This window comes from Euprymna scolopes, chromosome 30, assembly GCF_053919585.1.
Source record: "Euprymna scolopes isolate OS-2025 chromosome 30, ASM5391958v1, whole genome shotgun sequence".
Classification (NCBI taxonomy): domain Eukaryota; kingdom Metazoa; phylum Mollusca; class Cephalopoda; order Sepiida; family Sepiolidae; genus Euprymna; species Euprymna scolopes.
This window is the reverse complement of record NC_136511.1, coordinates 40931445-40944291: the sequence shown is the minus strand read 5'-3', so window position 1 is coordinate 40944291 and position 12847 is coordinate 40931445. Positions and strand designations below refer to the sequence as shown.

Genomic DNA, 12847 nt, shown 5'->3' with positions numbered 1-12847 from the left:
CCTATGGAGCAGACTGGTGGCAATAATGGCGATGAGGAGGATGGCAGGGAGGAAGTGCTGCCTCCGGTTCTTCGGAGAAGTACCAGACAGAGACGACTGCCCCCCTGCCCCATTTGTGATCATGAGATCAGGGGGGAGTGTAGCAGAAGTAGCAATAACTAAAATGAGGGGAAAAAGAGCTTACCTCGGGTACGTCTGTTGTGTCACCAGTTGGGGGGAAAAAGAGAATTCCAAGATGGCGTCCGGGGGTTTTTATTAGCATTTACCCCATGCAACTCTCAGAAAATCACGTTTCTGTCTCATGTGATTATGCAAATGGATAATTCCCGGCCACTATAAAAGCAGGAGGCTAGAGACGAGTCGGCAGTGTCCTGCAAACTGTGTGTGTGGGTGTTTCTGGCGATTGGAGTGTGTCTTCTTTTACCACGATTATCACGGACAGGAATTCCCTCTCTTCTGGAGGTGGGCGATATTGACTATTTTGAAGTTGTACTGTTGCTGACAGAACATTTATTTATTTTTTTTTGCCTACTACATTTTTGTTTGCTCAAGATAATTTACACCATTACAAAATGCTCTGGTATTGCTTAAGATAATTTACACCATTACAAAATGCTCTGGTATTGCTTAAGATAATTTACACCATTACAAAATGCTCTGGTTTTGCTAAAGATAATTTACACCATTACAAAATGCTTTGGTTTTGCTAAAGATAATTTGCATCATTACAAAATGCTCTGGTTTTGCTCAAGATAATTTACACCATTACAAAATGCTCTGGTTTTGCTCAAGATAATTTACACCATTACAAAATGCTCTGGTATTGCTTAAGATAATTTACACCATTACAAAATGCTCTGGTTTTGCTCAAGATAATTTACACCATGCACAAATGCAGCAGGTGTCTAATCTCCATATAAATTCCTGCATTTTATGAAGACCAAGTTTCATTAAATTGTGATCGTCTTTGAATGTGTTTTTATCAAAAGCCACATCATACTACTCAACAACTTTGAAAAAGAAACTGTGTCTAAATTCAGATTCTATGTTGAATTGTTGTCAAGCACCGAGTAGAGAGAGTGGCTGCAGGAAGGTCATACATGTGTTGTGGGGTGAGAGGGAGGTGAGGTTAGATGTATATCTTCTCATGTATATATATATTCCTGTGCATGTGGTGTTTATATAATTGTAACCTGACCGTGACCATCTGTCTTCTGTGTGTAACAGTCATGGGTGTGTAATGTGTGTCACATATAAGAAGATCTCAAGACACAGATCTTTTTTTTATTGTTTGGAGAATTCTTTATTTGGATTCCATCATTGATAGGGCAGCCTCACATCGCTGAATTGATTTAGATCTTTTTCTTCTTTTTTTGTGTTATCCTCTTGAATCAAGATTCTCTCATTACTCTAGACCGTAGATTGTCAAACTCAAACTGAATTGTCCGTCTTCAATTTATTTTAAGATGTGTGCGTGGGGATGTAACCCCTGTTAACCGGCTTGCGCTCAAAACGCACTGTCCTGTCTCATGACCCCTTGCTGCATGCAGGTGTACACATTGTCAATGGAAGTCAATGGGCTTGATCTATGTCACCAACAACCTTTTTTGACCCTTTTGTACTCAATTTGACACAAACAAGTTGTCTTCAACTCAGTACCATGTTAACTGCATTACTGACACACAACACTTGTAGCAGGACTCAGCTCTATGTCACACCGCTGAGAAACCCCAGAAGTGGCTGACTGAAAACTTTCATGATTTCCAGAATCCCAATATCTGCCCCTGCCAATCTATCACTAATTCTTGACCATAAACTGATCCCCTTATATTGGATTTGAAACCAACAGTACCAACGTTTTCCTGACCTTCTGTAAAGGTTTTAAAATAAATACTATGCTCTTATATTGAAAATTTTTCTTTATCAAGCACTTAGCTGGAGTTCTTGACCACAAACAACACCCAGTTATATACTAACGGGTGGGGGGGACCCAGCATTGCTGCGTCATAAAATACAGTTAAATAAAAAAAAAAACAGGACTTGGGTGTCATCAGTCAGAAGCGAAACCGTAAGCAAAAAAAAAAAGAAAAAATGCTACATGGTGGATGCGAACTTGCAAAAGTTAAGTTTGTACGTGAACATGTTATCGACCGGACGACTTCACACATATTATGACATTGCAAATTTAGCTTTTTAAAACGAAGCATTAAATCAACCGATCATACATGCGCGATTAACGAACAGCATTAAAACCAACATTTTTATCAGATCCACACTTCAAACAAAGTCACATTTCTACATTAAATAATTGACAATTTTTTCTAATTTTTCGAGATTGCTCTTTCTTACAGAACCATGTTTGTGCCACTTTGATGTGGATTACAAAAGTTTTAGCGGACATGCAAACACACAAATATTTGCCCTTTATATAATAGAAGATATATATATTAGTGGCATCGCAAGGCCACAGGAAACAACCAAGCAAAAAAAAACTCTAAGCAAAATTCATCCCAAAGCAGCAAAACTGAAGCTGGCCTTCCAGGACACTATATATACAAATGTAGGTAAATTTGGGCAAATTTTGTTGGTTACTTGGAACAAAAACAAAGATATACAACTAAATGTGTAGATATGTATGTACGAGGTGCTTTCAATAAGTTTCCAGATTTTTTTTGTACAGGCATTTAAAATTGTTGTAGATTCTTGAAACTTCAGTATGTTATCGCTATACATCTTATGAGACAACTGACCAATTTTTATGACTTCAGGCTCAGATGGACAGCTACAACAGGAATTGGAATACACCCTACTAAAGCCTGATTATCACAGCTGGTGAATTTCGAAAATGCAATCTGGAGATGGGAACACTTAAGAACAATATGCAATAAAATTCTGTTATAAACTTGCAAAAAATGCCACAGAAATGTATGGAATGCTTCAGACTGTTTTTGGACCATCTTGCATAAACTGAGCATCAGTTTTTGAGTGGCATAAGAGATTCAAGTACGGCAGAAAGTCTGAGAGGGATGATGAAAGGTGTGGGAGGAGTAAGGAAGTCAGAACACCAAAGTAGATTGGCCAAATAAAGAATTTCATGGATAAGAATCGTTGTGTGTCTATAGAGATAATAAGTGCACAGTTTGATGTCAGTGTGGGAACTGTAAACACAATTATTCACGAGAAACTGAACATGTGGAAGATTTGCATGAATGCATCAGTCCACAACTCCATTCTTGTCACAGACTATTTGACCAAGATAGGAATGAAGATAGTTCCTCACCCTCCCTATAATCCAGACCTTGCTCCCTGTGACTTTTGGTTATTCCCTAAGCTCAAGGAAAAATTTAGATACTGTCATTATGAGACAATAGTGGAGATGAAAGAGGCTGTGACAAGGGTCATTGACACACTCACACAAGATGACTTCCATGAGACCACTCCAGAAGTTGTTGGAACGGTACAAGTGCATTGCAGCCAAAGGAGATTACTTCGAAGGACACTAGAATTTAATGTGTGAACTATCAATAAAAGTGCCCATGTTTGGAAACTTATTGAAGGCACCTTGTAGATGTGTAGATAGATATATACATAGACGTGTAGAGAGATGTACACATTAGATGTGTGGAGAGATGTAAAGAGATGTACACATATATGTGTAAAGAGATGTACACATAGATGTGTAAAGAGATGTACACATTAGATGTGTAAAGAGATGTACACATAGATGTGTAAAGAGACATACACATAGATGTGTAAAAAGATGTACACATTAGATGTGTAAAGAGATGTACACATAGATGTGTAAAGAGATATACACATTAGATGTGTAAAGAGATGTACACATAGATGTGTAAAGAGACGTACACATAGATGTGTAAAAAGATGTACACATTAGATGTGTAAAGAGATGTACACACAGATGTGTAAAGAGACGTACACATAGATGTGTAAAAAGATGTACACATTATATGTGTAAAGAGATGTACACATAGATGTGTAGAGAGATATACACATAGATGTGTATAGAGATATACACATAGATGTGTAGAGAGATGTACATAGAGATATGTAAAGAGATGTACACATTAGATGTGTAAAGAGATGTACACATTAGATGTGTAAAGAGATGTACACATGGATGTGTGAAGAGATGTACAGATAGATGTGTAAAGAGATGTACACATTAGATGTGTAAAGAAATGTACACATTAGATGTGTAAAGAGATGTACACATAGATGTGTAAAGAGATGTACACATAGATGTGTAAAAAAATGTACACATAGATGTGTAGAGACATATACACATAGCATGTACGCACAGATGTCAGATGTATAGATAGCTTACAGTTTTGTCATACCTTGTTTTTCCACATTGTTATTGATGTTAGCAATACAAAGGCAGCCCTTATCAAACTCTTCCTCCACACCAACTTTTGTTGACCACCAATCTCGTACTTTGAAAAGTGACATAGCAAGGCATTCAGCGTCTTTACCCAAGCATACAGAGATCCACTAGAAGCAAGCTGGAATTTAAAAAAAAAAAAAAAAAAAAAAAAAAATCAAAATTTTTATTTTTGAACTGAAAATAATCTAAAATCAAAATTCAATTTCTTCATTTCATACATAGTTCATAGAAAGAAAAATAAATTCACAGATTACTTTAATTATCAAGACTACTGTTCTCACTTTCAGTGGTTGTTTGTCATTCTTGTCAGTTTTTGGTATAGTTTTTCCAGTTGTTCTCATTTTCGTACTAATTTGTGTCCATACCGATTTCATGTTATGTTTCTGATTTTTTGAGATGATGATTCATAATTCATATTATTTTAGATTATTTCAACTACTGTTCTCATCTTAAGATGAGAACAGTAGTTCAAAAAATCCAAAATAATATGAATTATGAATCTTCATCTAAAAAAATCAGAAACATAACCTGAATAATAATAATGTGACAAGATTTCTGAGATGGAATAGTAATGCCATTTATTTTTACATGATTTGAATTGATTCAGGGTGCATTAAAATTAGTGATGGGATGATTCCAATACAATTACTGATTCTGTTCTCAATTACTAATTCGTTTTTTTTTTTAATTTTGAAATATTTGATTATAGAGTTGTTGTTTGTTTTTTATTGGGGAGGGGGGAATTACTGCAAATGCCCGTGTAATATGTGCATATATTTTCAGAAACGTAAATATGCACTTGTCGGCAGAGATGATTTATAGATCTTAGTTTTACTGGTTGTTCAAAATATATAAAGATTTATTATTTTATGATTAGTATCAGCATTGGAAAATTAAGTTTTAAGCAAAGGCAAACATCAAACAATTAAAAGAATCATTTTTGGCATTGGAAAATAGGCAAAAGAGTTTCTGATTTTGATACTGATTCCGATACCCCCCCCAAAAAAAGTCCAATTTTTCTGATTCCTGATCATGATCAATCGTCTCAACGCTAAAATTGACCAAATTGAATAAAAAATGATATGCTATGTGGAGTAAAAAGGTCTGTGCACAATATGAAAATAAATGATTCGTTATGCAAGAATTATTCAACAACTATTCTTCAAAATAAAGACTATTATTATCCACAATCTTCGATCTTCTTTCAACGACCTGAAAGTTTTTGGATTATTTCAAAGTACCAATTCTTTGGCTCTAAATCAAATAATTCTTGACAGGCTTCTTCAAAGTCATTGATTTAATCTAATGCTATTTACGTAAATCAAAGTTTTATGAAATAATATTAAGATACATAGTTCCCTGGTCCAAAGTAACCATATTTGGACCAGTCAGGGGACTATCTATCATAGTCAAGGAATGGCAACAAGAATAAGCTTCCATTGTCTATAAAATTCCCTCCATAGTGTGTATTTCCAACAGCATCTGATAACTAAATCTAGCTCTCTAACCTGCTTGTGTGGCTTCGGAATTTCAAATAGAATCCTTTATTTGATCCATGGAGGTAGCGTGTTTTCGTTTTATCAGCCATGATTGGGTAGAAGTTTTATGTAATTTGCAATTGTATTCTTAGTATCAGCCACACTGAGAATTGAACCTTCAACCTCCAGAAGTGTCACTTACAACTGAATTTTACCTAGTACTTTATTCATTATGCCATGGGTCGCTGCGGATTTCTACTTGGTCACGACTACTGGAATGAGAATATACTACTCTCATGGATTAAATAAAGAGTTCCATTTGAAATTCCGTGAGGCTCATTCCATGGAAAGTGGTCCAAAATCAGAGAATTTAAAATCCAATATTTTCTAGAATTGTTATGTTTTTTTCTGAAAGACAACACCCTAAACTACAAAAAAATTTAAAATTTCAATTCTGATCTTTTCTGTGTTGTCTGTGCTGAGGCTATAAACATCGGCTATTTATTGAAGTCAGAAAATGAAAGAATTGCCTATTTTGCAGGCATTCATTTTTACTAATAAGTAACATAGAATTATGTTTAATTATATTTTTCATGATTGAAATGGTCACAGGTATGGGTTTTTTTTACATATTACATGGAAGAGTAATGCCTTACAAGCCAAAAAGAAAAGAGAGTTAAGTATCATAAGGGTGATTTTAAATAAATGTCATCGCTGAACTTCTGAACTTCCGAACTGTAACACACGTGATATGGAATGACTCCATGAAGATACCAGAGTTTGGCAGAAAGATTCTCGAATTCGACAAGATTCACTTTAAAAAGATTGGAGGTTACATTGGCTTGAATGTATGAAGATGAGAACGGGAGTGTGAATAATAGAGATTATGAATCCTCATCATAAAAACGCAGAAACATTTGTGTCATTTTTCTCAGTAAGTTTGGAACTGTGATCAAATATAATGTGGACGCAAAAAATGAATCTCTATTCATGGAATTGATTTGACTAAAAAAAAGACGCGTTATCATGACAAAATTCTTTACACTTTGTAACGTTTACCTTTTTTATTTGGGAGGTGATGGGAATCTAGTGGTTAACAACATGAAATGACAACCTGGGTGTCCCAAATTCGAATCCAGTTCGTTCCACAAAAATCACTTTCACTTAGCATGTTGGCAACTTTACATGGTTCCTCCCGTAATTCCGATGTCTTTCCCTTTTTTTTTTTATATGGGAAGTCCCACTTATTAAGGCTCGAAGGCCACTCAAGGATAACGGTTAATGAGTGTAAAGAATTCTGACTAGAAAAATATTGAGGAAATCAGTGCCAACAATAGAATTTTAGGATATGATGATGATGATGACCTTTTTATTCACGTCGATGGCAGTAAGAATAACCACCATGTTGACTATAATGCAATAGATTTTGGACCTCAATTCAGTATTGTTAATTCTGTGTGTCAACAAGGTTTTATTGCTACTGTTAATCATGACTAGGGCTGTGACAACAGCATATTCTTTTCGTTGTTTTGACTCGAGTGTGTACCCATTAATATCTTATATGTTTTTATATAGACGGATGCAGTTTTTGGTTGATTACGTGTGTCGGTGTCGGATATATACCCGAGAATCAAAAGAATGAAAAGAATAATCTGTTGTCACAACCTTCGTCATGACATTTGCAAAAATTATTTTTTGTTTGAATAAAATGATTTGACAGGGAGCGATTTGGTTTTCGCTTGTAGAGATACAGGATACTCTCAGGTGTGAGTAGTTTTCTAGCACAATAGAGGAAGCCCACCTTTCTTGCAGCAGCCTTTGCAATGTTCTCAATATATTTGTTTCAGTTTATATTTCCTGTGAATGTTAAGCCAGGGAGTTTGAAGGAAGAATTCTCAGGTAGAGAGTAATTTGTCATGGATATCGGTGGTGTGTGTGCATGCCCCAACTACACACATTTGAAAACAGGAGGATTGATCCGACCTTCCACATACATACAGCGACTTGGTGGTCTCAAATGGTCACTCATCTAGTACTGGCCAGGCTCAGTGCTGCTTAACTTTGGTGATCTGACAAGAATCGGTGTGTCAACCTGATTGTACCGTATATGTGCCTCCATGTCATGTTGGTTCAAATTTCTTTAAGGTGATCTTCTTTCAATTTGGTCGGAATCTGCATTTTGACCCGTCTCAAAAAGTTCAACTCCTCTGGTAACAAAGTTCAATACATCTAGTTTTGCTTCAGACTGTCTTGTCTCTGGTTGCTACATGTTTTTTTTTTTTTTACAAAGGAGTCACTGGAGGCTTCTCGAGACCACTCGAGAATAAGGGTTAATGTGACAGAAATCATGGAAACAAACAGCCAAGAGTGGCATATGCAACGCTCAAAACTCGAAACCCAACTAATGAGACACAAAAAGGTAACATATGCTCAAATTCGACCGCATTTTAATTTACATAAGTCGAATTTGAGCATATAAAAAGCCCATATTTCTTTGACTTCACCAGCCAATGCCATATACCGGTACTAGGTCTGGGTGAAAGGAATCGATGTTATGCCACTAGTAGCAGGCCCTGAGCATAGTTCATACCAAATTGGAGACTGTGTGGGCGAAGGCGCCAGAGAGTCGTTGTACCACGAGATTTGGCCAGATCAGGTAACCAAGATAATCAGTGTACAGTCCAACTTGGTGGATGAGATGCCTCGGCATGTGAAGCACCTACACCCCCGATATCGTGTACTCTCGTCAGAAGAAGATTCCGACAGCACAACATCCTCGGAGAGCAGGTCAGAACCTTTTTGTATCCTATCGGTTGGGTTTCGAGTTTTGAGCATCGCACATGCCACTGTTGGCCGCTTGTTTCCATGACTGTAGTCAGAGTCAATGAGTGTAAAGTAGTCAATGGGTCAATAATCAGTAATCGTTGGTAGTGGAAATTTGGTAAATTGGATTACTTAAGAGAACGGCTCATCAAGAACTTGTTTATGTTGGACTTGAAGGCAACCATATTGTAATCAGCTGGAAACCAGGCAAATGGAAGAGAATTCCACAGGTGTGCAGTTCTAAGAAAGAAGCTTTGTTCATGGAATCTGCTTAAGTTTAGGCACAGATAAAGAGTGGGGGCAATTATTGATAGTCGTTTCAGATAGACGAGTAGCAGGACATTAATGTGACAGAAATCATGGAAACAAGCAGTCAAAACTTGAAACGCAAGAACTGCAAAAACCTAATATTGTAATCTCCTTTGACAGGGATAGACATGTGACTGGGGAACGCCTGTGAATTTAAAATTCCCTCGACACTTCCTCCTTCAGTGGAAGATAGTTCAACTCACCTAGTGTGAATCCTGCTGTTGTTTGTTTTTTTTTTTATTCTTATCTGCGTTGTTATCTTCAAAACGTTTCAGCAGACGTAATCCCCCCAGCCTTCTTCAGAAGCTTCTTTCCAACTTGGGAATCTATACGGAATTTTAAAACCAAATGCTTTATCTAATTCATGGTGGTAGATTGTTCTTATTTTTCAGCCATAGTTGGATAGAAGAGTTAATTCGTGTTATCCTAATTATTATCGTCTGTAGTAACGATTGAACCTTCAAAGTCCTCAGGACTGGTTACTAACTGTTACACCATAGGTCAATTTAGAAAGTATGTTATGATTTTTTATTTCAGTACAAGAAATACACTTTAAAACTAATAAAGGTGCTAGAGCACTTATTGATCCACGCTAATTTTTAAATAGTATTTCCAAGTTTAATTAAAGTTTTATGATATCTGTTTTTATTAAATTGTAAGGCTAAAGTACAGAATAGGTACAAAACACTCTCCCCTCCCCCTGTTAAAAATGGCTCTCTAAATAACAACGTTATTATTTCAGTACAGATCAATAAGTGTATCAGTGTACCCTAATAAACAATTTCATCCAAAATGGATGGAATCCTATCAAAGACATTAAGTTATAACAAATTTCATCGTACATGTGAAACAGTGAAACAGTAAACACCGAAATGAAAACTCGTCCGGAAAAATATAGTCGCCATATTTATAAACAAGTCGAGAAAAGAGACTAGCTACGAAAGAACGATAACTCAAGTTTATAACCCTGTCCTTTAACTAGAAAATTTTGAACTCGGGTTATCGTTCTTCCATAGCTAGACTGGTGCTTGTGCACTTATTGAGCCACACTATTTTTAAATAATATTTTCAAGTTAAATTAAAGTTTTATATCTTTTTTTTTTATTATTAAATTGTTAGCCGAAAGTAAAGAATAGTTGCAAAACACCCTCATCTCCCCATGTTAAGAATGACTTTTTAAATAATAACGTTCTTATTTCAGCACGGTTCAAAAAGTGCATAGTACAAGTACCGCTATTCTATTTTCTCGATTTGTTTATAAATAGGGCGACTATATTTTCTCGGTTAGTTTTCATTTCGGCGTTTCATGTGTACAATAAGATTCGTGTTTTTTATTTATTTATTGTCTTTTTTTTTTTTTTTTTTACTAAAATGTAGTAATAAGTAAAAATAAAAAAAAGTACTACTTAAAACTATTTCACTCTAAATAATTTACGTGACTAAAATAGGAATTGATCAGATTCTAGGGGCAAATTAGGATTTTATTTTAGTACAAGGAATACAATTTAAGACCAAGGCCACGTTTATTTAAAAATGTAAGTAAAAAAATCAAATCAAAACATGCGGGATTTTTTCAAGAGTCCCTATTCTAAAATTGAACGAAAATATACTTTAAAACTTTACGCTTGTTGAATCTTCAATCGTTTGAAGTTTAGACATTTAAAAATAGGGTTTTAACAACACTCAAAAGTTAATAAATTAAAAAGAAACAAAAAAAAACATGATAACTTGTTCGGTTTAAAACCGTTTATTGTCAGAGAAATAAAAAAAAATAAATACAAATTTAATTTCTTTTTCTCTATTTTGCCAAAAAAATGCATCAAACCGGTTTTTGGGGTTTTCTTTTAGTTTCGATAATCGGAACCGAAAAAAGGTCTTCTTTGGCAAAGATTATGGGATACATCTCATTTAATAAACAAAGATAACTTACCTTGATGCAGTGATGCTTAATTGTTGTGGTTGTATCTCCAAGTGTGGTTTATTATTATTATTATGGTTGGCAAGGGAGGGATTCCCTGTCGCCATTGATGTCATTGACAACAATTTCATAAGGGAGATAACTCCGAAGCATAAATGTTAATAAAGGGAGATAACCGTTTACGCATGTTGACTGTCCTTTGGGGATGTTTTAAGCATGGTCAAAGTCATGGCGTGAATGAGGTATTTTGGTGACAGAATCTAGCTGAGAGTAGGCAAAAGTTTTTGTGAAAAAAAAAACAAAAAAACACTCGACCACCCATCCCCAAAAATTAAACGGGGTGTAATGCCTTAATTAAATGAAAATTTTGTAATTTCTTATTTGACTAGGAGCAAAGTGTAGTAGCTGTTGGAGAAATCTGAAGTTGGACGACTTCGGAGTAAATGTGGTATTATGGTGACTGATTATTCTAGTTAGGAGTAGGATAGACATTTTCAGTAATTGTGACCAAAAATGACCAATGACCCTCATTTTAACCACAATTTTTATGGGCTTGTACTTACTTTGTTTAAAATGGAAAGTTTTGTATTTTGTGAAAATAAATAATTCAAAATGTAGTATCTGTTCTGATAGTATATGTTATCTTTTCGACCGTCAATCAATGAATGAGAGATCGGTGCTATTTTTTAAAAACTGGAACCTTTCCGATACAAATATAATACATACGCAAATTTAGGTGCAGTCGGGAATCCGAGGTAGTAGCATAAAATGATGGATTTTGTGTGACAGGCGTCTTTTATTTTTGGATGTTGTCTTGTTTGCAAGAGTTCATTGTCAGTTGCAGAAGAAGAAGAAGAAGAAGAAGAAGAAGAAGAAGAACTGCTGCTGTTTTGATGAATAAGCAAGCGAGTCATGGAAGAGAAAAACCTTTTGTGCTGGCCAAGTACAACGGTAAGAGTTGATGCAACAAGTTGAGAGTTATGAGGAGTTAGTGAGAAGGAGTTCCGCCCCTGTTTTTTTTTCTGCTTTCACAACTTGAGCACCAAAAGTTAGTTCATCATTCAAAACGAAAACAACAAATTGAAGAAAAACAGGAAATGTTCTAGTTTTTCTACTTAAATAAAAAAAAAAATAGTCTTACTTGAATAAAAAGTAAGTGATATGCAACAAATATAATAAAATTTGTCTTTTTTATGACTTTCTTTAAATATCTTCTCAGTTTTTCTCTTTCTTTTAAAATAAACCTTCAGAAGGTACAAATTATTGGGCTTTCTTGCCCAAAAAGTAAGATAAAAACACAGTTAAATTGCCCTTTTCCAAACCACTTTATGTTTGTTCTATGAACATTCATGTACTGGTTAAAAAAAAAAAAAATTACAGTATTCTTCGATGAAGGAGGAATTTCTTTTCTTTTTATTCACTTCTTCAAAAAGAACATTTCTTCTCAAATGCCAGAGACAGTCAAAACCTCTTGTTTTTTTTGTTTTTTTTTTCTTGTTGTTTTTGTTTTTTTTCTCTCTGTTTGCATGGCCGGTCAAAACTTTTAACATCTGTATTTTATTAAAAACACACACACACACACACACACACACACACACACACACACACACAAACACACACAACCATTCGTCAGGTTGAATCAAAAATCATTTGTGCTTAGATTGGCTTCGACTACGGCTTTTAATTGATCGTTGTCAACATTCAATTGTTCATTATTACACTTATCATCTTCAAGACCCTGGTCATCGCCACAAAATTTCTTAAATCACCATTGTGCTGTGCGTTCAGAAATGGTTCCTGGGCCAAACACTTCATTGATACTGTGAGCTGTTTCAGCAGCTTTTTGGCCTACCTTGAATTGAAATAAGAAAATTGTATGAATATGCGTTTTCCCCATCTTGTATTCAACGTTCT

At 35.2% G+C, this 12847-nt stretch overlaps 1 protein-coding gene across 4 annotated transcripts in view; it reads right to left on the bottom strand.

Moving 5' to 3' along the window:
• The window catches only part of LOC145254766 (protein PTHB1-like), a 141762-nt gene extending 130676 nt beyond the window's left edge, over positions 1-11086 (bottom strand). For 2 of the 4 annotated variants that reach the window (XM_080113530.1, XM_080113533.1), the window contains exon 1: positions 4359-4524. In XM_080113530.1, coding sequence (XP_079969656.1) covers positions 4359-4470 — 112 coding nt within the window. In that variant the 5' untranslated portion in view covers positions 4471-4524. Of the gene's footprint in view, positions 1-4358; positions 4525-10945 lie in introns of those variants that run through there. The other 2 variants (XM_080113534.1, XM_080113531.1) reach the window with 2 other exon arrangements.
• Between the last annotated feature and the right edge of the window lie 1761 nt (positions 11087-12847).